Here is a 25,647-nt window from a genome sequence, read left to right as displayed (position 1 = left end):
CATCACCTTCCACCTGGACTGCTGAACTCACTTCTTCGTTGCCCTCATTCCAATCTTCCCCACCTATAACCATTTCCCCTATAGTAGACAGAATAATTTGTTTTTCAGAACTGAAAACCAGATCATGCCTTGCCTCTGCTACTATTCTTCCAATGACTTCTGTGGCAGAGACTGCAGTTTTACCCTTATGTCCTTTCTTTCCTTCTGCCTCAATGACAGAACCTCTGAAGTTTAGGTGAGCACACAGAAGCCCGAAATAAAGAACACATTTTCCAGAGTCCCTCCTTGCACTTAGGTGTGGTCATGTGACTGAGTTCTGACCAGAGAGAGCCAATGAGGTTGTGTGCCGTCTCCTGGCATGTCTTTAAAAAGAGCAGCCTCCTCCTGCTGCTCTAACAGGCATGATGGCTGAAGCTGGAATAGATCACAAGGTGAACTTGGGAGCGGAGGTAATGCCCTGTGAGCAACAAGATAGAAGGAGCCTGGTTCCCTGAGGTAGTGGAGAAACCCACCAGCCCTGAAACGCCTACCTAGATTTTTACATGAGAGAGAAATAAACTTCATTTTGTTTGAGCCCCATTACTTGAGGTTTTCTGTCATAGTAGGACCTAATTCTAACTAATACAGCTTTCCATCACACTTAGAAGAAAACCCAAACTCCTTACAAAAGCCTGGAAGGTTCTACACGATCGGTCCCCACTCCAGTACAATCCCCTCCATTCTCCCCTCACTCACCATGCTCCAGTCACTCTGGCTTCCTTTTTCCTGCTTCAAAACACCGAGTTTCTTCACGCTCTAGGGACTTGGCCCTTGCTTTTCCCTGCGTTTGGGTTGCTCCTCCTCAGATCTTCTCATGGCTGACTCCTTTTAGTTATTCAGGTCTCACCTTAAATATCACTGAGAGACATCATTAGAGATGGTTACCCTGACCAACCCTGAAATACCCAACAAGCCACTCTCCTTTACAATACCTTATTTTAATTCTCTGCATAGGTGTTATCACTAACTGATGATTCTCTCATTTGTTTATCGTCTGCCTCCCCCTCCTAGCTTGTAAGCTCCATGATAGGAATTTTGATGGTTTGGTTTACTGCTGGACTTCCACTCTCTAGAACAGTGCCTGAAACCGATTAGAAATTCAATACGGGGGGCGCCTGGGTGGCTCAGTTGGTTAAGCGACTGCCTTCGGCTCAGGTCATGATCCTGGATCCCGGGATCGAGTCCCGCATCGGGCTCCCTGCTCGTCAGGGAGTTTGCTTCTCCCTCTGACCCTCCCCGCTCTCATGTGCTCTCTCTCAAATAAATAAATAAAATCTTTAAAAAAAAAATTGGTTAAGAAATTCAATACGTGTTTGTCAAATACTATTCCACGGATAGTGTGGTGGTTAAAAGCAGGGTTCCTAAAGTCAGACGACTCATATCAGAATCCTGGCTGGGCCATGTACCAGTGGTGTGACCTACCACAAGTCGAATTACCTAAACTCTCTGTAGAATGAGATTTCCTGTGGCATAGGGTAGGAGTAAGCGAAATAGCATTTATAAAGCACTCCTTCTCCTCCCTCCCTTCCTCTGAGAGCTCCCTTCTTTCCCTCTTCCCCTCGGTCGCTCCTATGGCCACTTCTCTTCTGCTGTTCGTACCTCTCTGCACAGCCTAGCGAAGACTGGGCCTTTGAAATTTGGCGGGAATTAACGTCATCATTCAGGAGGACAAGGGTTGCGCACGCGCGAGACACCTACTCTTTCTCGCGCGCTAACTTTGCAGCCTAGACAGCCAGTCAGAGTTAGCGTCGGAGCCCGTGTTCCGAGGACTCACCAATCGAATCTGGGGGGCGGGCCGCCATGGAGGCAGTGGCGAGAGGGGGCGGAGACAGGGAGAGGGCACGCACAGTTCTCGCGGCAGTGTCTCTGCGGGCCAATGGGAGAGGCCTGAGGGTGAAGGCGGTGGGGCGTGGCATTGGCGGCTCCCGCAACCCAAGGCCGTCCAATGTCGAGCCAATCAGAGTGGGGAGGTGGGAGGAGACTAACCAATCAGCGTGCAGAATAGGCAAGGCAAGGGGTAGAGAAGTCTCTCGCGGACGTCGCCGGCTTCCTATCTTCTGTCAGGGGAGCCGGGCGTGCGGAGGAGGCAGAGGAGGCGGGAAGGTGGCTGTGGTTGAAGGGACAATTGCTGACTTGCGGGGAGGAGGTCCGAGGGAGCGGGCAACCATGGTGATGGCGGCGAAGAAGGGTCCAGGCCCGGGTGGCGGGGTCAGCGGGGGTAAGGCGGAGGCGGAGGCGGCCTCGGAGGTGTGGTGTCGCCGGGTGCGGGAGCTGGGCGGCTGCAGCCAGGCAGGGAACCGCCACTGCTTCGAGTGCGCCCAGCGCGGGGTCACCTACGTGGATATCACCGTGGGCAGCTTCGTCTGCACCACCTGCTCCGGCCTCCTGTGAGTGGACTGGCGCGGGGTAGGAGAGGGGGGGAGGACCGGGAAGGGGCTGCGGAGTATCGGCGTTGGGGACAGCGGGGATCCGGGGCGAAGGGACGGAGCCGAGGTAGGGGCGGCGGGGAGGCCTGGGGACGCGCCTGATGCGCTGAGAGGGTCGTCTGCTGCAGAGCTGTCATGGGGAAGGGAAATTGGCAGAGGAGACAAGACACGATTGGAGTCGCGTTGCAGGGGAAAGGAAGGGCATCGGAGAAGAAGGGAGAAACTCCCGAAGGGAGGGGAGGCAAAACGAACCGAACCGAAAGTGGGGGAGAGTTGAAGGGAACAGGGGGGAGGTTAAGATTTAAAGGGCCCGAGAATGACACACACCTTGAAAGGGAACTCTATGTAGGTGAGGGGCAAATAGGAAAGGGGTAGAGTAAACTGGGCTCTAGATGAAGGTGTACTTCTGGCTCGTGCCCATTCTGGAGTGTGAGATAGAGAAACCAATTTAAAATAGGTAAGTTAACCCAGGCTGACAGCATAGAGATTGTGACAGGTAAGGAGCCCTGTACCAGCGTTCGGGTGCAGGTCCTAATGTTGCAGGGCTTTGGAGTGCAACCCAGAGGTAGATTTCTTACAAATCTTAAGAGATGAGAGCTGATGGATTACCGTGTTAGAGAGCTTAACTTCTCCAAAGGTTTGGGGATCTGGATGAGCCATCCTTAAGTGTAGTAGTTTACACCTTTAAGCTTCTTGTTGCCATGGCTGGGTCCTGGTAGTAGCATCTGGCAGCTCTTTCTAGATTTGGGGGAGTTTTGTTGTATAATCTGCAACGCTACACTTGGCACTGGTACTGGATTTGGTCATGCCTGAGCTAATTTAGAGCCACAGTTCTAGGCCAGATTTCTGGTTATAGAGTAAGGTTCTTTTTCCCCCATAGGGAATTATTTGGTTAGATGCCTGATTAACATTGGCTACCAACCCTGTATCTCTATTCTGTATAAGTTCATCAAGAGATTTATTTTGACTTGTTCAGTATTGTTTTAATATATTGGTTTGTCTGGTTGGTTGGTTTTGTATTTAACAAGGGATGCTTTCGTTGTTTCTTCTTACACCTTTAGGAGCCAAGGAGGGAGCAGTATTGTTCTTACATGACAGATGAGAGAACAGAAGCAAAGAGAGGTTTACCAGTGCCATATGGGGTTTGCTGTTTTCAGCATTTGTTATTGGATATTAGTTATGATCACGGCAGACCAGAAATGAAGATACGGTGTAGGATTATCTCTCTACGTGATTTTTACCTCCTTTGCCAAACTTCTGTGTTCTGATCAACCTCACTTGTGTGTTATGGCTTTGGTCTAAGTAAAAGCTATTGTGGCTCTTGGGACAATGATTAGAACCCAAACAGGAATGTGTCAAAGGTAGAGACTTAAATAAAGCAAAAGGGTAGAACTGAGACTGGGACAAGTACTCTGAGGAGAAAAGGAGAAAAGTTTAGGACTATTTATAGCAGAAAGAGAAAGAACAGATTCCTAAAGATCCTGTTATGAAGAGGAAAATCTGATTATAGAGTCTGGGAGCAGAGGGATAAAACTGATGGCATGTCAGAGTCTAGGTCCTAGGAAGAAAATGTTTGGAAACAGTGTTAATTCATCCCCATGGTTAGCTGCACAGCAAAGATAAAACACTAACTAAATGGGAGGGCTGACACTATTATTATTATTTTATAGATCTTGGTTTAAAGTATCCCATAGATAACATTTCCCTTCTATAATGAATATCCCTCAATCAGGACAAAAGGAGGGTCAAGGGATCTGGCACACATTAAAAACCTGATTTCTTTTGCTAGAACACTTAACTCCTTAAATATCAGGGCACAGTTTACAAAACTTGACCACTTTTTCCCCGTGCTCATTACTGTTGGTCTTTAGTGAAGGATCAAAAGGCCGGGCCATAAATGAAGTTGAATTGAAGGCATGTTGACATTATAAGGAGAGAAATATCAGAGGAAACTCTAGGAGAAAGCTGTAGTTTCCCTGGCTGTGTTTGTCTGCCTAAGTTCTGGTGGTACTTCTCATGTGCTAATTGAAGTTCTAATTAGCATGAGCTAAGTAGGGCAAGGCATAGGAACCTTATAAAAGGGTCTTCACAAAGTATTGCCTGTGTCCTCTGATGGACTTTGGGAAAGGCTGGGAGCGGGTGGTGGGCTGTAAACAGGGTGTGAGGTGAGGGATGCTTACTGCTGGCTGCAGAGTAAAGGGGGAGCACACACAGTTCAGCAGGCAATGGAGGGGCATGGCTCAGGGTGACACATAGACCAAGTAACATCTTAAATCCACATGGTTGATTGCCCACAGATTAGGATTTCGTGGTACTGGGAAGTGAAAATCACGGTAGGCCAATAATTGCCGGTGATAATAAGTGCTGAGAAGTAAAATAAAGCTCAGCATGGGCTGGAGAGTGATGGGAACTCATGTTAAGGTATGATGATGAAAGAAGAAATATTCTTTGTTTAAAGGACGAGGGTATTGGGGCGCCTGGTGGCTCAGTCAGTTAAGCATCTGCCTTTGGCTCAGGTCATGATCCCTGAGTCCTGGGACCAAACCCCGTGTTGGGCTCCCTGCTCATCAGGGAGCCTGCTTCTCCCTCTCCCTCTGCCACTCCCCTCTGCTTGTGCTCTCCCTCTCTCTCTCAAATAAATAAATAAAACCTTAAAAAAAAAAAAAAAAGGACATGGGGCACCTGGGTGGCTCAGTCGGTTAAGCATCTTCGGCTCAGGTCATGATCCCAGGGTGATCGAGCCCCGCATCGGGCTCCCTGCTCAGCGGGAAGCCTGCTTCTCCCTCTGCTTGCTGCTCCCCCTGCTTATGCTCCTGCTCTTGCTATCTCTGTCTGTCAAATAAATAAATAAAATCCTTAAAAATAAAAAAAAATCTATCTTTAAAAAAAAAAGGACGAGGGTATTGAGGCGGGGCAAGAATTCAAGTACCACACTTAGCACCGTAGCCAGAGAAAGGAGACAGCGAGACTGGCTTTATTTTGAAAGCCAGCTTTCTGCTGAGGATGTTACAAATACATCCACCTCTCAGGGGAGTGGGGTGTTCTGGGGGCAGTGAGCACAATTACCAGAGTTCCCAGCTGGCTGCACAGGCTGATACAGCAAAGTTGACTGTTGCAGCCAAAGTTGAATTTCCCAAGATCTGGAGAAAATTTTTGATTTTAATACTGGTGGGTGGGTATGACTATGGGTCCATCACTACATGTGAGAGCTCATTCTCATTTTCTTTTTTCATGAGAAATATTTTCTCAGCTCTAGCAGAAAACCACAGCGTTGGTGTGAGGGACTGAGAGAGAAGCTGCTAGTTTTGGCTGTTTCTAAATTTATATACATGCTGCCACAATTGTAGGTCCCAAATTTGACCTAGTTTTATTCATTTGGTTTTCGTCCAATACCTAGTTTCCTTAACCTGGATATAGGTCCGTCTCATTTCCCCAGCATATACATCTGCCTGTCTATTTGGCTGTGTCTGACTCTCCTACTAGAGAGCAAAGCCAGGACAGGGTAAAGATTGCTGCTAAAAAGTGCTTTTTCCAAAGCAGTGCCTTCAGTGTTTTTTCTTCTTCTGGTTTGCCTGGATGCCTCAATGGATAAACCACGTTTCTTTAGTAAGAAAATAGATCTTGAGGCCTGAAATGTCGTTGACACAGGGATAGGCACTGTCTTTGACACCCAGTTTTGTTTTGTTTTTTCCAGTAAAATCTGTGTCATGCTTCCCTAACCTGGCTGTTTGGGTCCATCTTTAATCCATTGTCCTTTGGGACTCAGTAACAGATACTTGCCTCCTCTACTTCTGTACAACTTTATTCCAATAGTGGGATTAAGTCAGGATTCGGGTGGACAGAGCTCTGGGCTGGGTGCCAGGAGATGTGCTTGACAGCTCTTTCTTTGTGACAAGTTCCTAACCTCCTGGTGCCTTAGTTTCCCCATCTGGCTTTGCTCGTAGCGGTTCCTCGTTAAGCACTTTTATCTCCATGGAAGAAAAGGCCTTGTGTGTTGTTCAATAATTCAGTACTTTTCCATCCATCTGGGTTAGAGAGGTAGATGTGTCCCTTGCCCCTGTGTTAGTCCCGTCCCTCCGTCCCCTCCCACCTCACCTTTTATCCAAAGACATGAGAAGAAGGGGGAAAAAATGTAAAAGGATTGAGAATGAGCCTGAAAAGGAAGGCAAAGGACAGCAGTTTATCATTGTCACTAAGGAAGAACTACAGGAAATGGGTTGAAGCAGGGATTTTCGATGAGGAAGAAGTTTCCTAAAATTAGTGAAATTGAGCCTGGAGCAGGGTAAGTGGGGAGCTCTCCTATTAGGGACTAGAAAAAGTCTCTAATAGGGACTCTTTTGGGTGATGTTTGGATCCAAGATAAGAGCCAGCGTGGCTTAGCTGAACCCCGCTCAAAGGCAGAGGACTGGAATCCCAGGAGCAAAGAAACCCCACGTGGGGGGTATGAATCCGAACACGAAATATTCAGAAGTCAGGAATTCCCAAGTCCAAGTTTGGCACAAAGGAAAGAACTTGGGTGCCGGGTAGAACTGTTTTTTCCGTTGTTGACCTGACCGAACTTTCTTATGTGAGCAGCTGAGCAGGTTTGAGACTTTCATGAAGCAAGATAGAAGCAAAACATGGGCCGTTGTGAGGGTGATGACCACAGGAAAACAAAAGGTGTGGTATTTGTAAAAATAGTCGTACACTTGAGAGCATCCTCAAAGGCAGTGGGGAGAGAGGCAAGGAGAGAGGATCGGGTGGGCTTTAGGGTCCCTGCAGGTCGCTTTGCTGCCAGGAATTCAGGGCACTTCAAAGAGGGATGCAGAGTACTTCAAATGCCAGTCAGGTGCTCCATGAAACAGAAACCGAAGTCGAAGCCCTCCCGACTGGGCTGAGGCCCGAGTCCTAGTAATGAACTTGCTTTCAGTTGGAAACACTTGCCCTATTCTGGGCAAATACATTTATCTCTGCATTTGCCCAGCACCTCCTGGTTAGAAATAACATTTGCTGTGATAACCTAAGGGCAGTGTCTCCTTCTAGCTCTCACTTCTTTGGGGGAGAACGTGCAAGTCGTGTTGGGGAGACTGGGTGCAGCTTGGAGACTTCGGTCTGTTTGATTCCAGGCCAGTAACTCAGCTCTGGCCCCTTGCATGACCCTGCTATGTCCCCAGCCAGCCCCAATACCCCTCGACCATTAGATTTCAGCTACCGGGAGGAGAGGGGCTCTTGTTTCTGAATTGCTCGTGTCAGCCAGCAATGGCCTCTCTCTGATTCAGAAACAAAACGCTCTGACTCATAGGCCATGTAACTAGGTCCTCTTCCTGGGCTGCAGAATGTTGCCTTGTAGAGAATTTTCCCTGCCCCCAAACTGTGGCTCTAGTTATACATAATCCAGTCTACAGACATCAAGGTCAGAGCAATGCTTTTTGTACTGTGCTATGGAAACATCCTGTTCCCTCAGATTCATTTGGCCCAAAGCACCTAAATCACTTATTTTCTCTGCTTTCCCTTCACCCTATCTTCCACACCCCCTCCCCCGCCCCCCAAAAAACCCCCTCCAGTCCAAGCTCAGCCGTAGAAAGTTCTGTTGTTCTAATCATCCCCTCTAGACTGATGAATGGGTCAAGTCCCTCCCCCTTCCCCTACAAAGAAGCACACCTCCTTGTTTACACTTTGCTAACAGTTCCTGGTTGTCCTGTCAGGAAATGTCAATGACCTTTTTGTGATAGACTTCGAATCTGTTTTTCTAGTGTTAACATAATACATTTTACGTTTGCCATGACCATTTCTCTTCCTTCCCCCACTGCTGCATCCGGGTGCCACATTCTCCCTGACCCGGCTATGTGTGTGCCTACATGGCACCCAACTGTGTTGGGAATGATCTTTGTCCAGGCTCCTGGGGTCATTGTAAGAAATCACCGGGTGATCAAGCACTAGGTTCTACAAGATAAGTGATATATATATGATATAGAGTGATAAGCAGCTGTCTCTTGTATCCCACAAAGTGCCTACCATAATGCCTTGTATTTTGGTAAAGGAAATATTTGCTAGTGGGAGATGAAGATAAGGAGTGGGATCACTGGGCTCATAAGGTTGGAGAGGTCTGCTCTGGCTAGACCTCAGAAGGCCTGGCCTTTTGACGGGGAAGGGCCTAGGGATTAAGGTGAGTAAGATCTAGGGAAAGAATATAAAAGGCTGTCTGGACTTCAAAACAAAACAAGGCCATTAGTAAGAGAGGCTTTAGGAGAGAAAACTGGAATATCTCTGAAATGTGATTAGAAGAGAGTCTTCAGGGCAGATCAGGTTTAAGAGCTATTGTTTGCCATGTAGTTACAAAGCCTTGCTTTTGGGTTTCGCTGCTCTGATCTTTCCTTGGGGCATCAGTCCTCTTTGATACTGTCTTTTAAAGGAGTATTTTGAGACCCTTTACTTAAAAGTCTAGTGGCAGAATTGCTGAAAATGTCTTCAGTTGTAGCCTTCGGTGTCCTGTCCTTTGTTAGAATCCCACAATCGGTAATTTGTCATCTGAAGGGGCTGCCGCTCTTCACTGTTCACCCCGGGCTGTGTCACCTGTCCCCCCTCCCCCGCCGCCGTGGCATACACGTACACTAACACGACACACTGCCGTTCTTCTAGACTCGCAGGGACACCTTCATTTTGTGGGTGCACCTGTAAGCCTGAATTTTCTCTAGGGTTTCCATTTGTAAGCTGTGTGATCTCTGCCTTCCCTCTTTGCTTTCCTGATGGCATCAACCAGGACCCTCTTCTTCTGGAGTTACTTTTATTTTCATATCTTGATTTGCCCTTTTTTTTTTTTTTTCCCAGGGGAGTAAAAGTCTGAAGAGCCTCATCAGCGGAGACTGTCTTTCCTGCATATGCCTATATGCTCTTTCACGTGCTGGTCCCAGGGGCTGGTTTATTCGTTGTGGTTTGGCCAGTTTTGTTTTCATCCGATGAGTGCCGTTGGTCTAGACCAGAGTAAAACTTAAGGGAAAAGGAAAGGGGAACCTGGCTTAGCGCCAAGTTTCCCTTGTGAGAACACTCCAGAGAGCAGTTGAGTGGGGGCAAGGAAGCCTTCTTGTCTACTGTAATCTCCACGGGGCTTCTGTGGGCACAACTAGACTCCCAGAGAGTTAACAGAACACACAGAGCTGCCGCAAAAGCGCTACTACAGGATAGATGTTCCTGACTCATGCCAATCTCATATTCATTGTTGAGCCTGACTTCCTCCTGCTTCCTCGAAAGATCTAGAGCTGAGAAAACCTGGATTATCTCTTTTCCCAGACATCTCTTCCTGAAAGAGAGGGGCCCTCTCCATCCCTACCACCACACTTTCTGTCGAGACGAAGAGGGGCAGGCAGGTGTAAAACAGTGGTAAAATAGGAAATGGCAAGTGGGCACATCTCTGAGTTCCCGGAAGTACCCCCCAGCCTGCAGGCTGAACACGGAACTGAGGCAAGGGAGAGATGGCTTCTGGATGGGCAGGCTCTGCCTTCCTCTCGAGAATGACAGGGAACACGACACATTCTTGACTCTCATTAAAAGCCTCCAAAATGGGCGCCTAGGTGGCTCAGTCGTTAAGTGTCTGCCTTCGGCTCAGGTCATGGTCCCAGGGTCCTGGGATTGAGCCCCGCATGGGGCTCCCTGCTCCATGGGAAGCCTGCTTCTCCCTCTCCCACTCCCCCTGCTTGTGTTCCCTCTCTCGCTGTCTCTCTCTGTCAAATAAATAAATAAAATCTTAAAAAAAAAAAAAAGCCTCCAAAACATTCTCGCTTCCCTTCTTTCCTTGAATTAGGAAGTAGCTTCAGTCAGGGAATTCTACCTGAGCTTAATTTCTGTGTTGTTTTATCCTTTCTCCCTCCCCCTCCTCCCATAAACAGACCTGCGGTGCTAACTGCATTGTACTTCTCTTCCTGTTTCTCTCCCACAGGAGAGGCCTGAACCCCCCTCATCGCGTCAAGTCCATCTCCATGACAACTTTCACTGAGCCTGAAGTAGTATTCCTGCAATCCCGTGGAAACGAGGTGAGCCACCACCCATGGAATGGCTTACTGGCTGTAGTTGCCCTTTGGGCCGGGGGAGCTTTGCCTCAAGACTATAGAAAACCCTACAGCTTTCTTTTTTGGTCGAGTTTCTTTTATTTTTTTAGTATATAGCATATCTCGTCTTAGGTATATTTGTATATCTGCGGAATCTTATGTATGCAAATTGTGGTTTGTCTAGGCCTCTGTTAGAGGAATGAGGAGAAGGAGCAAAATCTCTGCAGGGGGTGACTCCTGGGCACTCACAGGGAAGACTGCCCCTTGACAGTTAGAGCTCCACATTGCTGAGCATTCAGAGTTGACTGGGCTGGCCCCTCGGAGTAAAATCTCCTGGAGCCAGCTCTACCCACCTGACCCTCAGCACTGTGGGATTAAGCCCATGCCATGTACTCGAACGTGGGTTAAACCCCTTCCCCAGCTAAATCTGCAGGCGGTGGAAGGACGCTGTCCTTGTTGTTAGCAGTCCTCCTAGCTTGCAAGAATTGGCTTACTTGGAGGGCGCCAATGAAGGAAGGCCTCTGGAGGGTGTTCTGGAAGACACAGCTCTGATAATTGTCCCTGACCCCACCCCCATCGAGATTTAGTTCCCCATAATTCTCATGGCCCTCTCTTTTCTTTTATAAGTTGAATCATAATATGTACTTATAAATCTATTTTTACTTACCTAAGGCACGACCTCCCCATTAGATGGTCAACTCTGGGAAGCCAGGGATTGTGTCTGCTTTGTAGGCATACCCAGACCCTCAGCTGTGTCTGTGCTCAATAAGTATGTATTGATGAATAAACTGGAAGTGGTATCATTCCCATCCCATGCTTTCTGCCTGAACTCCTCTGTTACCTGATTCCATTCCTTTAGGTTTGCAGGAAGATTTGGCTGGGTCTTTTTGATGCTCGGACATCTTTAATACCAGATTCCAGGGATCCTCAGAAAGTGAAGGAGTTTCTCCAGGAAAAATATGAGAAAAAGAGATGGTAAGGAGGAGGAAAGAGATTGCTACGGAGACCCATGTCCCAAGACATTCTTCATCTGACAGTCCAGTGTATAGACTTGAATTGGGGCTTTTCTCAAAGGCCAGACTTGGGTTGAATGGATTCCACCCAGCTTCAGTTAGGGCTCAATTCTGACTTCAAAATTATAAAACTACCGAAAGGACAACTTGTTCCCAGTCACTAACCCTGCAGATTTGATGCTCCTCTTTTGGAGAGAAATTAGACTGCGTGGAGAGGGGCTGGGCCTGTGGGAGTGTGGGGCAGGTTAAAGCTCAGCTGGGCCCATATATGCAGAGAGGCAGCTGGAAGCACCATGTCCTAGAGCTCTGTGCTTTTAGCCCATCGTTTTTCCACGATTTATGTGTGTTCTGTTTTTCTGGTGACGAGGACAGCATCTCTGCTCTCCCTTGCCTTTTCTCTCCCCAGGTGGCACTTTCTATGGCTTGATCTCAGGGGTGTGTGCATGTTGGGGGGGTAGCTTTGGCTGGAGAAGAGAATGCAGACAGCAAGGAGATCGATGTGGACAAAACAGCATTTTGGGGCCCTTCCTGGGGGTGTCCTCCAGGAAAAGAAGATACTTCCGGAGTAGGGACCACATACATACAATGGAGTGGAGGGCATTTTATCAGAAGTCGCAGAAGCTAACAGGATAGACTGTGAGCACTTAGAAGAGGAGGTGGCAGAAACTTTCTGTGGGACTGAAAAGGAGGAACTGCAGAAACACCTAGAAAAGAAAAAGGAGGTTGGAAAATAGGATCACCTGTCCAGCAGCATTATTGACGGGTTATTACTTGAAATGGGTTGATGTCAGAGAAAGGAGAGAGGAGAGAAAAATAGGCCCAAGGCAGAGTGACGTGAACATTCCCACAGAAAAGAATGAGCATCTGACAGTAAAGGGGACGCTCAAGATGGGCAGAGCTTTGCTGAGTTACGAAATTCCCTTTAGCTCAAAAATCAGAGGGCAAAGGCCGAGGGACCCGGACTGCTGCCACCCGTGCTTCCCAGGTGCCTACACTGAGCACAGCCCATGGTGTTACCCCCTCCTTTCAGCCTGACTATTCTTTCTCAAAGGTATGTCCCCCCAGACCAAGTCAAGGGGCCCGCTTATACCAAAGGCAGTGCCTCCACCCCCATCCAGGGCTCCGTCCCGGAAGGGAAGCCCCTGCGGACTCCTCTGGGGGATCCCGTGCCGTCTCTCTCAGCTGCTGCCTCCACCTCTAGCCAGGTAACTCTCAGACCTGCCCTTCGAGACTAGTTGGGGATTTGGGAGACAGGGATGTCAGTTTCCTAAATCCAACCCCCGGACTTAGCAGACGACAGTATAGCTGGTGTGAGTTGGTTCTCGGCCCTGCTGTTACCTGTGTCTTGGACTCACCTTGGCCTCCTATCTTTTGGAAGAAAGAACCCAACAGGAAGTGGTATTTAGGGAAGTCGGAGTATCGACTTCAAACCTGACCTTTGCTCCAAGGAAACGCAGGAGGGGCCGGGACACTGCCTCCAGCACCCGGGAAAGATGAGGAAGTAACAGCTTGGGGGGCGGGGGGGGGGGGGGGGCTCTTGGCAATATCCCCTGTAGCTCAGGGTTACTTTCACTGATAGGCTCTAAAATGTCTGCTTCCAGGAGGTGGTGTGCTGAGAAGACAGAGAAGTTAGGTATGCGAGGGGCTCAGGCAGCTGCTGCCCAGGAAGTCTCTCAGTTGAGGGCAGTTTCTCCCTCTCTTCTCTCTCCCCTTGCCTATCTGGGGGCAGCCTAGGGAGCCATGCAGGGGCCGGGACATGTCCGGTCCTCCAAGTGCTCTATGTCATGCCTTCTCCTCTCAAGTCTGTCAGTCAGTCTCAGCCTCGGACGTCCCAGCCCCGGAGCTCTCAGCCACCTCCCCACTCCTCGGTCAAGAAAGCCAGTACCGACCTGCTGGCCGACATAGGTGGAGACCCCTTTGCTGCTCCCCAGGTGGCACCAGCTTTCGCTGCATTCCCAGCCTTTGGGGGTAAGTGGGACCTGGGAGGAGAACATTCCACAGTGTATTACCCCTGACACAAGGCCATTCACGCCCTTGGGGTGACCAGTAACCGCCCCCCCCCCCCCCCCGCCATCTCTAGCTCCCCTCCCACAAATGAATGTGATGATAATCCTGAAGCATCAAGGTTGGAAGGGCTGGGGTCAAATGAGAGCAGCCCGGATTATGTCTGCAAGTTTGACTAAAAAACATGACAGTCGGGGACTATCCACACTTCCTTTCGGAACACTGGAAATCGCCTTTTTATTACCTTCTTTTTCCGTTAAAATGGGGGCAGGGGGCTTGTCATGTGTTCCATTTCCCCTGCTCTCTTCCCAAAGACCAGCAGCAGCCGGTTGAATAAAATGGTATCTAGTTTCCTTTCTTCCTTTCAAGCCCCTTCCCCCACCAAAAACAACTTTTCTTTTTTTTTTTTTTTCACATGATTCAGCCCAAAGTAGGCCCTGACAAAAATGGGAATGCCTCGTGGAGTAAGGATAAAAGATGGGGCGCCTGGGTGGCTCAGTCGTTAAGCGTCTGCCTTCAGCTCAGGTCATGATCCCGGGGTCCTGGGATCGAGTCCCACATCGGGCTCCCTGCTCGGCGGGAAGCCTGCTTCTTCCTCTCCCACTCCCCCTGCTTGTGTTCCTGCTCTCGCTGTCTCTCTCTCTGTCAAATAAATAAAATCTTTAAAAAAAAAAAAAAAAGGATAAAAGATGGTGGGGAGTGAACTTGGAGGCCTCTGACACCCCATGTCCCCCAGCGGGTGTCTGGCCCTCTGCCCAGACCCCTGCCATCTCTCCCTGAACAGGACCCTGTGGAAAGGCAGTGTCCCATCAGTGGCCTTTGGCCTTCAGAATTAGTGCATATTATATCGATTATATGTCCATTTTATATATTTGACCTTTACATTCCCTCCACCTGTAGGCCAGACACCTTCCCATGGAGGATTTGCCAACTTCGATGCCTTTGGCAGTAGCCCCAGGTCCTCTGCATTTGGAAGCATTCCTCCAGCTGGCCAAGGCCCGTTCCAGGCCCAGCCAACACCCACAGGTAAAGTCTGCCCTGCTCTCTTCTGCTGCCCTTCTCTCTTCCAACTGCGTTCAGTTTTCCACATCCACACATCGCCCTTCATTCGCATCTGCACCAACCTAGAGAGCTGGGCAAAGGAGACAGAGAAGGAAGAGAAGCAGGCCCGGGAAAGGGGGAGAGGGGTCTGAGGAGATTCTTGGCAGGAAGAGGGGCCCTCCTGCTCCATTTTGTCCTGGAAGGAAAACAGCTCAATCGCAGCAGCAGTTGTGCAGGGTGTGTATAGGAGATCTCTGACCGGAAAGTTGGGGAGACCCCAGTCCTCGAAAACTCAAGAGTGGACGTGACCTCTCCTCTGGAGTGCTCTGATGGTCCATGTTGTGCACTGCCCAAAGAGCGAGGGCTGGGTCAGAGTCCAAGATAGTCTCCGGAAGTCCTCACTCACCCCTGTTAGAGCAGAACACTGTAAACTCAGTGTTGTGTTGTTTAGCAATTGAGACAACCTCTCCCCAAAAAAGGAGACCCTAAAGGCCGCTGCTGTAAAGCATCTGGCTCCTCCCTGAGTCCCCAGACATCAAGTCTTCATAGCGTTGGGGCTGGCCCTCTACCTTTGTCCGTCCTGGACACACGGGAGGGCAGCCCAAGTGCTCTAAAGACCCGATGTCTGGGGAAAGCCGGTGACTTACGCTCTCTCTTTCTCCCTCCCCCCCCACCCCGCCCACCCTTCCCCTTCTCCACCCTCACTGCCAGCCAGTCGGATGCTAACTGGAAGTTACAGCTTTGGTGAGTTATTCTTCCAACTCCACAGCCCACCCAAAGTAGAAGCCTATCTCAGGTCCTCTGAGCCAAGAGCTTTGAGGTCTGGGAGGAACCCTTCAAATGTAGCCGTCTCCCAGCAGTTAAGCAGTTTCCCTGTCGTGCAACCCACAGCGTGGCAGAGCTCGGCCCAGAGCCCAGACTCCCTGACTCTCGCTCTGCCCACAGCCTTCCCACTGTGCCACCGCGAACTGTCTGCGTGCTTTTGTTTTTATTTTATTTTTCTTTTCTTTTGAATGGGACAAGGAGGGACATTTTATACTGATAAAAGTTAAAATTCACAAAGAAGTTCTCACGTTACCAACTTCAAGTACCTGACAGGGTAGCCTTGAAAGTCATAAAGCAGAAACTGTTAGACACAGTGAAAATGTAACAGCAACAGAGAGGGGGATGGTAGTGGACTCGCAAGATCAATAGTCGATAAAGTAGATAGACAAATAAGGAGGAAAGGAGGCCGTTTGAGTGACACTTGAACAAGTTTGACCTAATACATCTAAGTAGAACTTTGTAATCAAAAGACAGGATTTTCAAACACGGAACCCTTTTATAATTTGACCACAGACCAGAAGACACCACATAAATTTCTAACAAATAGAAATTGCTTAGGTCACATTCTATATGATAAAAGGTGTCCCAAAAGATGTCCCATAACAATGTTTCATTGTCCTTAAAGGCCTGAAACAGGGAAAAGATAATTACAATATGGAAAACAGACAAAAAGCTAATAGCCATCATGTGTTTTTTTAAAACTCCTATAAATAAGACAGAATAGGATAACAGGCAATGGATACAAGCAGCTAATACCCAGAAAAAAAATGATGAAAATGTTCTCAACCTGACTAATCAGGGAAAACACAAATTAAGAGTAAGATAATAATTTCACACATTGTATTCACAAAAGTTTTAAAGATTGGTAATGGCCAGTACTGTGTGGGGAAACTGGCCCTTTTGCATGCTATCGGTAAGAATGTAAGTTGGCACAGGACTATTCAGTGTAGCAAGACGGAGGTGCTCCTCAGAATGAGAGCTTGAAAGGAAGCAGCTTGTACGAGGTGGTTATAAATTGGTCCGGTCAGAAATGCATGCCTGTTGGGGCCTGGGTGGCTCAGTGAGTTAAGTGTCTGCCTTGGGCTCAGGTTATGGTCCTGGCCACCCGTTGGGCTTCCTGCTCAGCGGGGAGTCTGCTTTTCCCTCTCCTTCTGCTCCTCCCCTCACTAGTGCTCACGCTCTCTCTCTCAAATAAATAATCTAAAAAATAATAATGATAAAGAAATGCATGCCTGTCACAATCCCTTGCCTAAAGGGCCAACCTTTAAAGGAGAGAAGGAAGGTGCCAGGAGCCCTCCCTGGCCAAACCTGGGGTGAACTTGCGTCCAGTGTCTGGTCATCTCAAAAAGCAGACTCTGCAGCCAGCCAGAGCCAACCGGCCCTTGTGAGGCTCCTGCCACTGCTAGGAGCATCCTCATATTATCTCCACGAAGAAGGAAAGATCTCATTTTGCAGTTGACAAAACCGGCTTCACTTGGCCAGTGACTTGGCCAAACCCGAATGGCTGATGAATGGCAGCTCCCATTCACTTCCCACCGCACCGGGATCACGAGAGGGTGGTTCTCCGAGTGTGACATAAAGAACTACTGGGGATGAAGTAGGGAGAATTGGGTGAGAGGTGGGTGTCTTTTCTGACAAGCCTGGCTGTATTTTTATATTTCTGAGGGGGAGTCTGGAGAGGGGAAGTTTCTAAAACTGCAGTTTCCCCTGAAACTGCTAGAAGGTATGTATACCAATCCAGCCGCAGGGAATGGGGCTCTGGAAGTGCAGAAGAAGACAACAAGAGCGCAGGTATTCCTAGGTTCCCTGAGAAGGGCGGAAAGTGCGGGGTCGACCCGGCCGTGGCGAGGGTGGGCTCTGCCCTCTAGCGTCTGCCAGGAGACACACAGCCAGGCGGCAGCAGGGCAGAAGGACAGCACCTCCCCCAGCCTGGGAGCTCCCTGACCTGACGGAAAGGCCCAGAGCAGGACTGAAGAGTCTGACCTTAGTGAGGACAGGGAGCTGTGTTCACTCAGAAATTCCACCTACCCCGAGTCATAGCCCAGGAAAGGCCAGGGGACCCTGAGAACCAGAAGATTCAACACTAGGCTGCTGGCTTCCAGTCTTCCTGACGCCTGGGGCCTGGAGAGGACAGAGCCCAAGTGTGCTCAGTGGCGTGGTAGCCTAGCACTTGTCCCTGTAGAAAGGCCAGGGGCTGAGAAGGAGGGTGGCCAAGGCGAGCACAAGGGAAGCAGCCCACCCTTGGAAGCTCGGAGCCGGCAGGCCAGCCCTGGGCACCTGCCTTCCCTGCTGGACTCTGCTTCTCCAAGTCAGAGCCGAGATGCCTAGCACCAGGAAGATCCCCTTACCAAAGGGCTTTGGATCAATACAGCCTTACCCTTTAGGGAAGGAAGAGCATCGAGTTTCAGATGATAGTTCCAGGGTCTTCAGAAAAAAAGCCCCAAACTTAGGAGAAACCAGGCTGAAGTTTGAGGGGACCAGGGAGCAACACAGATTTGAGAACCAGCCTGGCTTGGCCATTCGTCCCTTGCCTTGTGTCTTTATCTTTCCCTTGCCCTTCTTCCTCTCATCTCTGGTATCTTCCCTTGTGACGGTTACCTGCTCATCCTTCCTACTCTCTACAGGGTTTTTCCCAACAGTTTTCTTAGCTGAGTCTCCCCTCCACTCTGTCCACCTCTGCCATCACATTCCCCCTTCCCCACAAACAGGCTTCAGGTTATCCAGCCTCCAAACATTTCTGCAGCCCCCCCCACCGCCCCTGCTCAGCTGCTGTCCTACCGCCTCTCCATTGCCATGCCCCTGGGAAGAGGAGCCTGTGGCCTTCACTTACTTTTTATCATTCTATTTTCTTTCTCTCTCTCTCTCTTTTTTAAAAAGATATTATTTATTTATTTGACAGAGACACAGCAAGAGAGGGAACACAAGCAGGGGGAGTGGGAGAGGGAGAAGCAGGCTCCCCGCCGAGCAGGGAGCCCGAGGCAGGGCTCGATCCCAGGACCCTGGGACCATGACCTGAGCCGAAGGCAGACGCTTAACGACTGAGCCACCCGGGCGCCCCTCTCTCTCTTTTTTTTTAACACACTTGGTGGCATAATAGACATACTATTCTGTACCTTGATTTGTTTTAACTGAACAGTACTGCTAGATTTTTTTTTATCAGCACATGAAATGCTTCCTCATTGTTTTTTAATGGCTGCACAATAGTCCTGCTTATGTATATACTGTAATTTATTTAATCCATCCCCTGTTGATGACTACGTAGAACGAATGATGAATATTTAGTCTTTTGCCTACAAACAGCGCTGCTGTGAATCACCCTGCATGTGTCACGTTTTGCACATTTGCAACTGATATCTGTGAGAAACCTGGCAAGGGAGTTGGTCTAGAGGGGGACACAGTTGATAGAGAAACAAAAATATGTCACTACAAAGATGTCGAGTGCCATGGGGGCGAAGAACAAGGTGTTAGGAGAGGAAAACCAGGCTCTAATGCAGACTGAGGTCAAGGCAGGCCCATCTGAAGACGTGGTTCTGTTAAAGCCCGAAGTGGGGGGCAGGACCGTGGGTGGGGGCTCCTGTTCAAGGCAGAGCGCGTGGGAAGACTGGAGCTGAGAGTCCAGGCGAGGCTCTCGTTCACTTGTGTTTACCACCTAAGCCAGCCATCACCTTTCCTTCAAGACCTTGTCTTGTTTCTCTGACCGCGGAAATAGTTTCTTCTATCATAGGCTATGATGATAGCTCACATTTATGCACGCTTTACAGACTGCAGAATACTTAGTTGAAAATACTTACCTCAGCGGAGGGGGGCGGTGTCCTACAGCCATCCTATGAGAGGACAAGCAAAAATATGGGCTCAGGAGAGTAAGATGGTTTGCGCAGGTCACAGCAGTAGCAGGGGGTAGGGCCCCGACTGGAGTCCAGTCCTTCTCACTCTACCTCTCACATAGTCATTCAGCAAACAATTTCTGAGCACCAGCATGTGGCAGACACCATGCAAAGCGTGTTTCCCTTCGGTTCGAGTCTTCCAGCACTCATAAAAATCAAGCCTTTTCCGTTTGTAGCCTCATTTTACCCTCACAACAGCCCAGAGTGGTTGACTGGATCCCACCGTACAGATGAGGCTGAGACACGCAGATAAAGAGGCTTTCTCCAAAGGACAGGGACTTCCTGGACTTGCTCCTCAGGCTGTTTCGTACGCCTCCCACGTGGGCTCGCCCTCGGGGCTTTTTCTTTTGAGATGTGAGGACCAGAGAGGGCAGAGGAACCCTGATCTAAGCTCCTGGCTTAGGGTGGCCTCCCGAGAGGGGGCAGCTCCGGTGGGAGTGGGAGCTGAGCTGTCTGTGCTCCGCTGTGGGCTCCACCTTCCATGAGAGGCTCCCGAGTGTCTGGGCCTTTCTGCCCTTCACAGCTCCTGCCCCCATCCCCTCTACCTGCCCCTTCCTAGGCTTTATCCATACATAGAAATGCTGGTTTGAGGAAAGGACAGACATGTCCACGGCTTGAGGAAAAAATGGGAACTCTAAGTCAGACTACAGCAGGAGGGACACTGACCTGACACCAGGGCGGGCCGCTTTCTCTCAGCAGCGGCAGCTTTGAGCACTAAGGAGATTGACAAAGGCTGAGTACCATGTTACCCAGAGTTCTTGGCGGCAGTCAAGGCCCTCTGAACCGGATGACCCAGGGGGAAATGGGCTCAGAGAACCCAGTGGGTGCACTCGTGCCATCACTCTGCTCCGTCTCCCTGCCCCCCCACCTCCATCTCTTCTCCTACCCCTTCCCTCCTGCCTCACCCCAGCACTCCCTGTTCTGTTTCCTGTGACTGCCCAGGGAGCAGCCAGGTGACTCCATTTGCGGCCTCTCCTCTCGCACCTGCCAGTCAGCCCAACAGCCTCGCAGATATGGGCAGCCTCCTGGCGCCCGGAGCGTCACCTGGAGGTATCCCTAGCAGGTACGTCCAGACGTCCGGGAGTCTGCCTTGGGGCTGCAGAGCCTTGCTTTTCCCAGCCTGCTCAGCTCCTCCTGTCGGGCAGGACAGGGTTTGGCATCTCCTGGTCCCTTGCATTGCTTCTCCCCTTGACCCCCAGTGCCCTGCATGCTGACTTCTCTTCCCACATCACAGCATCTTCGGGGTGGCCGGCCAGGTCCCCACGCTCCAGTCGGCCACAGCTGGTGGAGGCGGCAGCACGGGGCTTGCCTTTGGAGGTGAGTCTTACCTGTGGAGACCCAGGGAGGGGATCCAAAGCCAAGAGGAACCTGGGGACTCTGCAGGGAGGCGGGGGGAGAAAGAGCACACCAAGATTGAGAGGAATGCTGTCATCCGAGTATTAACCAGATGAGAAAAGAGTAACCCTCTCTTTCTCCCACCTCTACCCCATTCCACCCTGAGCAGCCTTCACCAACCCTTTCACAGTACCTGCCGCTCACCCTCAGCTGCCTTCCACCAACCCGTTCCAGCCCAACGGCCTGGCCACAGGTAAGCCTCCAGACTGCCCTGGCCCTGACTCTCTCCAGGGCGCAAATTCCTCTCTGCCTCCTTCTCTCTTTCCCTTCTCTCTCTCTGTCCCTCTCCGTCTCTCTCTCTCTCTCTCTCTCTCTCTCTCACACACACACACACACACACACACACCCCACTGTCAGGAGGAGTGGCAGACAGCCTCAGTCCTCCTCTCACCCTTCACCGGGCCAGACCAGGTTGAACTTCCGGGCCGCCTAGTGGGCAAAGAGTAGAAGCACCCAAGTCCCAGAATCAGAATTTCACAATTACGAAAAGCAGACTGCTACTGACCTGAGCCGGTTCTGCGACTGACTGGCAGGACTCTCCCTTCTTGCCCCTCGGCAGTGTGCACCCCCCTTCTGTGTCCCACCTGCAGCCTTGCCCCTGGTCCCTGCTCTCATCAGCTGGAGTGTTGTGATCTCCTCGCTCCCTATTCCTCTGCAGCCTCAGCTCTTCTATCTTCAGAGGCATGCTCCCCCACCCCCACCCCTGCCTTTTGTTGTTGTTGTTCTTAAAAACCTTGAGGCCGGGAAGAGAGACTGGTAGCAGCTGGCACCACTGACCACTGACCCATGTGGCAAACCCCACTGCTGAGAGCTTTACAGCCCTTATTGGCTTTGCCCAGCAGCCCTAGGAAAGGGGCCCGGCCCACTTTTAAGAGATGAGACCACTGAGGCACATACACAGAGGGCTAATATTTTGCTTTCATTGGTGCAGTTTAATCGAAGCAGGCAGCTGACCCCGGTTCTGGGCCCCGCCCCTGCTCGGCACCTCTGTGCCCTCCGTGCCACAATCCACCGTGGACAGGAAGAGGGCAGGTTTGCTAGGTTGCATGGAAGCTGAAGACTTCCATGGCTCACTCAGGGTACTTTTACTGGGTACCTCTGGATAAGGACACACTCTATCCCATGTCCCTATCGTGGAGAGACCTAGGAAGAACCGTTCTCCAGCCTGCCTTCCAGAACCTCGCCTGAACTTCATGTCCTCGTTCCACAGGGCCCAGCTTTGGGATGAGCAGTGCGGGGCCTGGCTTCCCCCAGACAGTGCCACCCACCAGGGCCTTTGTCAGCACCTTCCCACCACCACTGTTCCCCCCACAGACCTCGATGACTCAGCAGCAGAATGGTAAGGGATTCAGACCACACCCTCCTTTCTTACCCCCATTCCCCACCCCCAGGGCCTGCCGGAATGCAGGGGGGTGGCAATGAATATTAGGACTATTAGGGAGCCAGACATCTGAGCTAGTTCCCTTTTGGACCAGTAGGGGGGGCCAGAGAAGCCACAGACCTGCCTGTGTCCTCTGACTCTGCTCCATACCCTTATTCCCCGACTTTAGAAAGGCCCGTTCTTGCGGCCACTGTAGGATGGAGCGGTCCCTGCCCTGCAGGGAGGCCCAGCGGAGTGGTCAGCATCAGCATGAGGGGCAGGGCTTATGTCAGCCTAGTTTCTGCTCTTGCTTCCCAGGTTCTTCCTTCAGCGATTTAGGATCAGCCAAGCTGGGACAGAGGCAACTGAGCCAGCCAGCTGGGACCTCTACCAACCCCTTCATGGTGAGTGCGGGTATGGCCTCTCTCTGGGGGTCGGGGACAGAATCCTTCGAGGAGGACAGGACAGTGTGGGCTGGAAGCTGTGCCCCTCCCTCGTGAAGCCCTGCCTTGGCCACGCAGGGGTGAGTGGGTTAGTCAGTGGGCCCTGTTGTCTCCCACACTCCCCCACCCCCTACTTGCCTCAGCCCACTGACCTTCCCACAACCCTCAGCACAGTAATTCTGGGGGAGAAAGGAATCCTGGACTGCATCTTTTCTCTGGTCTCCAGCTCTTCTCCCCTAATCCCCTAATTTGTGGTTGTTGTTTCTTTCCAGACTGGATCCTCATCAAGCCCGTTTGCCTCCAAACCTCCAACCACCAACCCATTCTTGTAGCACTTTGTCCTGGGGGGGGGCTCTTCCCTGTCCTGTGGGGCCCCTCTACTCCCAGGAGCTCTGGTGACCATTTGCCTGTGGCATTTCTGTGGGTCTGAGACCAGAATGGGCCTTGTTTTGTAGGGAAGGGGTCTTGGGGATGGTGGAGGTGCTAATGCTTTGCTTGGGGCTTGCAGATAAAAGGGCAGCTTCCCGGGTCAGCTGCCCCCAAGGCTTCCTCCCATCCTCCCTCCAGCCCCTACCCAGGCAGGAGGCCCAAGAGGAGAGAAGGCAGGGCCTGGCCTAGAGGAGTGATGGTGTTTGATTTCTCAAATTATTAATTATAATGACAATAATCCTCCTCTCCTGCCCTCAGCATACATAGTGGTCCCTTCACTCCCAACCGTGTGGGCAGAGGAAGCTGTGGGCACAGACTGACCCGCATTCCCCTATGGGAGCAAAGCCTTCCCCCATCCCCAACTTTCCAACACTGGTCTCCTTGTGGACAGAAGCACAGTGGGAAAAGCAGGGTCAAGGTGGAGTTAAGGCATGGTGTTGACCTGGGACAGTGATCAGACAGGCTGAGAAGGCTGAGGGGGGCTGGGGAGGGGCGCTTGGGCCAGCATCCCCCTTTTCTCCCCACTCCTACCAGGGCAGAAGGCCCTCCATGGTTTTGCTTCCCCAGCTCTCTCCCTCATCCTGGGTACTCAGGATGAATAATAGTTTTACCTACATACTTAGACATGCCCAACTCCTGTCAAGCACTTTAGTTTGCTGTGGTGTCATGTTTGGATACCAGTGTTTTATATTTATACATAGAGAATTTTCTAATATAGCCTATTATATATATATACGCACACGCGCACACACATAGAGATATATATACACATGCCGCCATTCTCCTGCTCCCAGACAGCTCTTCCACATGGGGAATGGAATGGATCCCCATCTGTGCCTCGACCAGCAGAGCGGGAGCTCCAGAGGGTGGTGGGGAGGGCAGTCACAAGTCCTGACCACCCCCAGAGCCTGGGCTTTTCCAGGGAAAGGCTTTGTGCAATTGGCTGGTTTTCTCCTTTCTTTTTCCCCATGTGCCTCCCCCACCCCCCAAAATCTCTGCACCAAAGCTGTCGCAGGCAATGTTGGAAAAGAACTGCATTTGAAAGAAAAGGGAAATGGCTCTCATGGTCTCACTTTGGGTTAGTTCCAGGGGCCCCAGCGTGACTGCTGAGTCAGTGAAGATGATGCTGTTGGCCAAGGACAGGAATTCCTTGCCGGCCATGTTAGCAGTGGGAGTTAGGTGGCTGCAGTGAGGGGGTGACTCCCCCGGGGGTGCCAGTGACACTCCAAGATGGACATGGTGGGACCTGAGTACAGGAGTAGACCGCTCACAGGCCGGTGCATCCACGGCCCCTCCCCAGACTGTTTTTACCTGAGGATGTTGTGTCAACAGCCATGGTGTCCGGGCTGTTTGTGTGGTGACAAGGTGGCCAGTGTGGGTTAAATACCTCACGTGGCAGCGGAGAGGCCCAGCGTTCAGCCTTGCTATCAAGACACGTTCCTCCCTTTTCCACATTGCGCAGGGACTCTGGCCCTTCAGCTGTTCATTCCTGGGATTCTCTGGGTCTTTCCACCCAATGACCTTTAACGGCAGAACAGCAAGGAGAGGTGGGGACTGTGTTATCACTTTATTTACTTTGAGGACTTCTCTAGAAATATTTCTAGCTGCTGCTGTTTGCCCAGCCGGGCGTGGCCTCCCCACCTTTGCAAGGCTCAGAACCCATCCTGTCTTGGGTCTGTGTTTCCATGCTCCCAGACCCTTCCCTCCTTCCATCCCCTGGTGGATCTCCTAGGGTGGACTACCATCCCTGGGTTTTTCACATTCTGTCCCCTTCTCCCAGTATTTGTCTCTGTCACACTTGATTACCTCTCTGTCCCCGTCCCTGTCTGTGTTTCCCATTTTCTCTGCTTGGAACCAGGAAGGGGAGGAAGCTGGCCTGTTGTGGAGGAGGAGGAGGAGCCTTTTCTTATTTTTCCCCAGCCACCCCCAACTCCCTTCCCTAACCAAAAGCACTGAGGTTTGGAGGTGAAATTGAAAGGGCCCTTGCTGCGAGTTTCAGTCACACTCCTGCTGTTTCCCAAGGATCTCCTTACTGCTCGGTGAGGTCCCCCTCCCTGTGCCCCAGAGCACTCTGTCCAACATGGACTCCCGCCAGCTTGCTGGCCAGGGCAGGATGACCAATCAGAGAAGTTACACTGGGTCGGCCTCCAACTCCAGGACAGAAAACCCGAGTTCCCTGGGCACAGGCCAAGGCGAGGACCGCAGCTGCCTATCCCAGCATGGAGCAGCCAAAGGGCCGCCTCCATGGGGCCTTCTGTATCCAGGCGAGCAGCAAAGAATGGGAAAATCCCTGGCCTGCTAGAAAATGTCTAAATGACTGGGCTGTGTTCCCCTTACCTCGCCCCCAGCATGTCCTTGCACGGCCCTGCCCGGTGGTTACACATCGAACCCCAGCTGCAGACAAACCGTGGGGCCACAGGCATGCTATGGAGCTCGCCCAGGCTCCCACTGGGCTTCCGACCAAGCGGCCGATGCTGTGGCCATGCTCTGCAGACGGAGAGTCCTCTGGCTTGGCCCCAGCCTTCAGCAGGTCACTTGCCCCCGTGGGTGAGAATGCAGGAGCCAGTCCCCAGGATGGCTGTGAAGAACTCCATTCCCTCCACATTGGAGCCTGGGAGCCATGGCGGGGCGGGGGGGGGGGGGGGGTTGTGGAGGAAAGAGATGGAGGCTGTCCCTGCATCCCCCTCGACAGAGTGGGGAGAACTGCAGATGGAGGAGGGAGGGGCTGACAGGAACAGCCTTAGTACCCCGGCCTCCTCCCCGTAGG

The 25,647-nt window shown here is 51.1% G+C and overlaps 1 protein-coding gene across 3 annotated transcripts; it reads left to right on the top strand.

Annotated features, from left to right (window-relative positions):
* The first annotated feature begins 2,075 nt into the window (after positions 1 to 2,075).
* On the top strand, positions 2,076 to 24,198 carry AGFG2 (ArfGAP with FG repeats 2). 3 transcript variants are annotated; one of them, XM_045875680.3, is made up of 13 exons: positions 2,076 to 2,426; positions 10,378 to 10,471; positions 11,346 to 11,461; positions 12,551 to 12,704; positions 13,302 to 13,467; positions 14,404 to 14,529; positions 15,256 to 15,288; positions 20,196 to 20,316; positions 20,488 to 20,570; positions 20,758 to 20,841; positions 21,859 to 21,987; positions 22,327 to 22,412; positions 22,724 to 24,198. In XM_045875680.3, exons 1-13 carry the CDS (start codon positions 2,206 to 2,208, stop codon positions 22,781 to 22,783), a joined length of 1,473 nt encoding a protein of 490 aa, XP_045731636.1. In that variant the 5' UTR covers positions 2,076 to 2,205; the 3' UTR covers positions 22,784 to 24,198. The 3 variants fall into 3 exon arrangements, with proteins under 3 accessions (XP_045731636.1, XP_045731637.1, XP_064449303.1); XM_064593233.1 differs by lacking the exon at positions 2,076 to 2,426 and adding an exon at positions 9,369 to 9,500; XM_045875681.3 differs by lacking the exon at positions 15,256 to 15,288 and having other exon boundaries at positions 2,150 to 2,426.
* Positions 24,199 to 25,647: the final 1,449 nt, after the last annotated feature.

The sequence above is a fragment of the Mirounga angustirostris genome, unplaced genomic scaffold (assembly GCF_029215605.1).
Source record: "Mirounga angustirostris isolate CCGP_5_RB_7025 unplaced genomic scaffold, mMirAng1.0.hap1 SCAF_5, whole genome shotgun sequence".
Taxonomy (NCBI): Eukaryota; Metazoa; Chordata; class Mammalia; order Carnivora; family Phocidae; genus Mirounga; species Mirounga angustirostris.
This window is presented reverse-complemented; position numbering and strand designations above follow the sequence as displayed.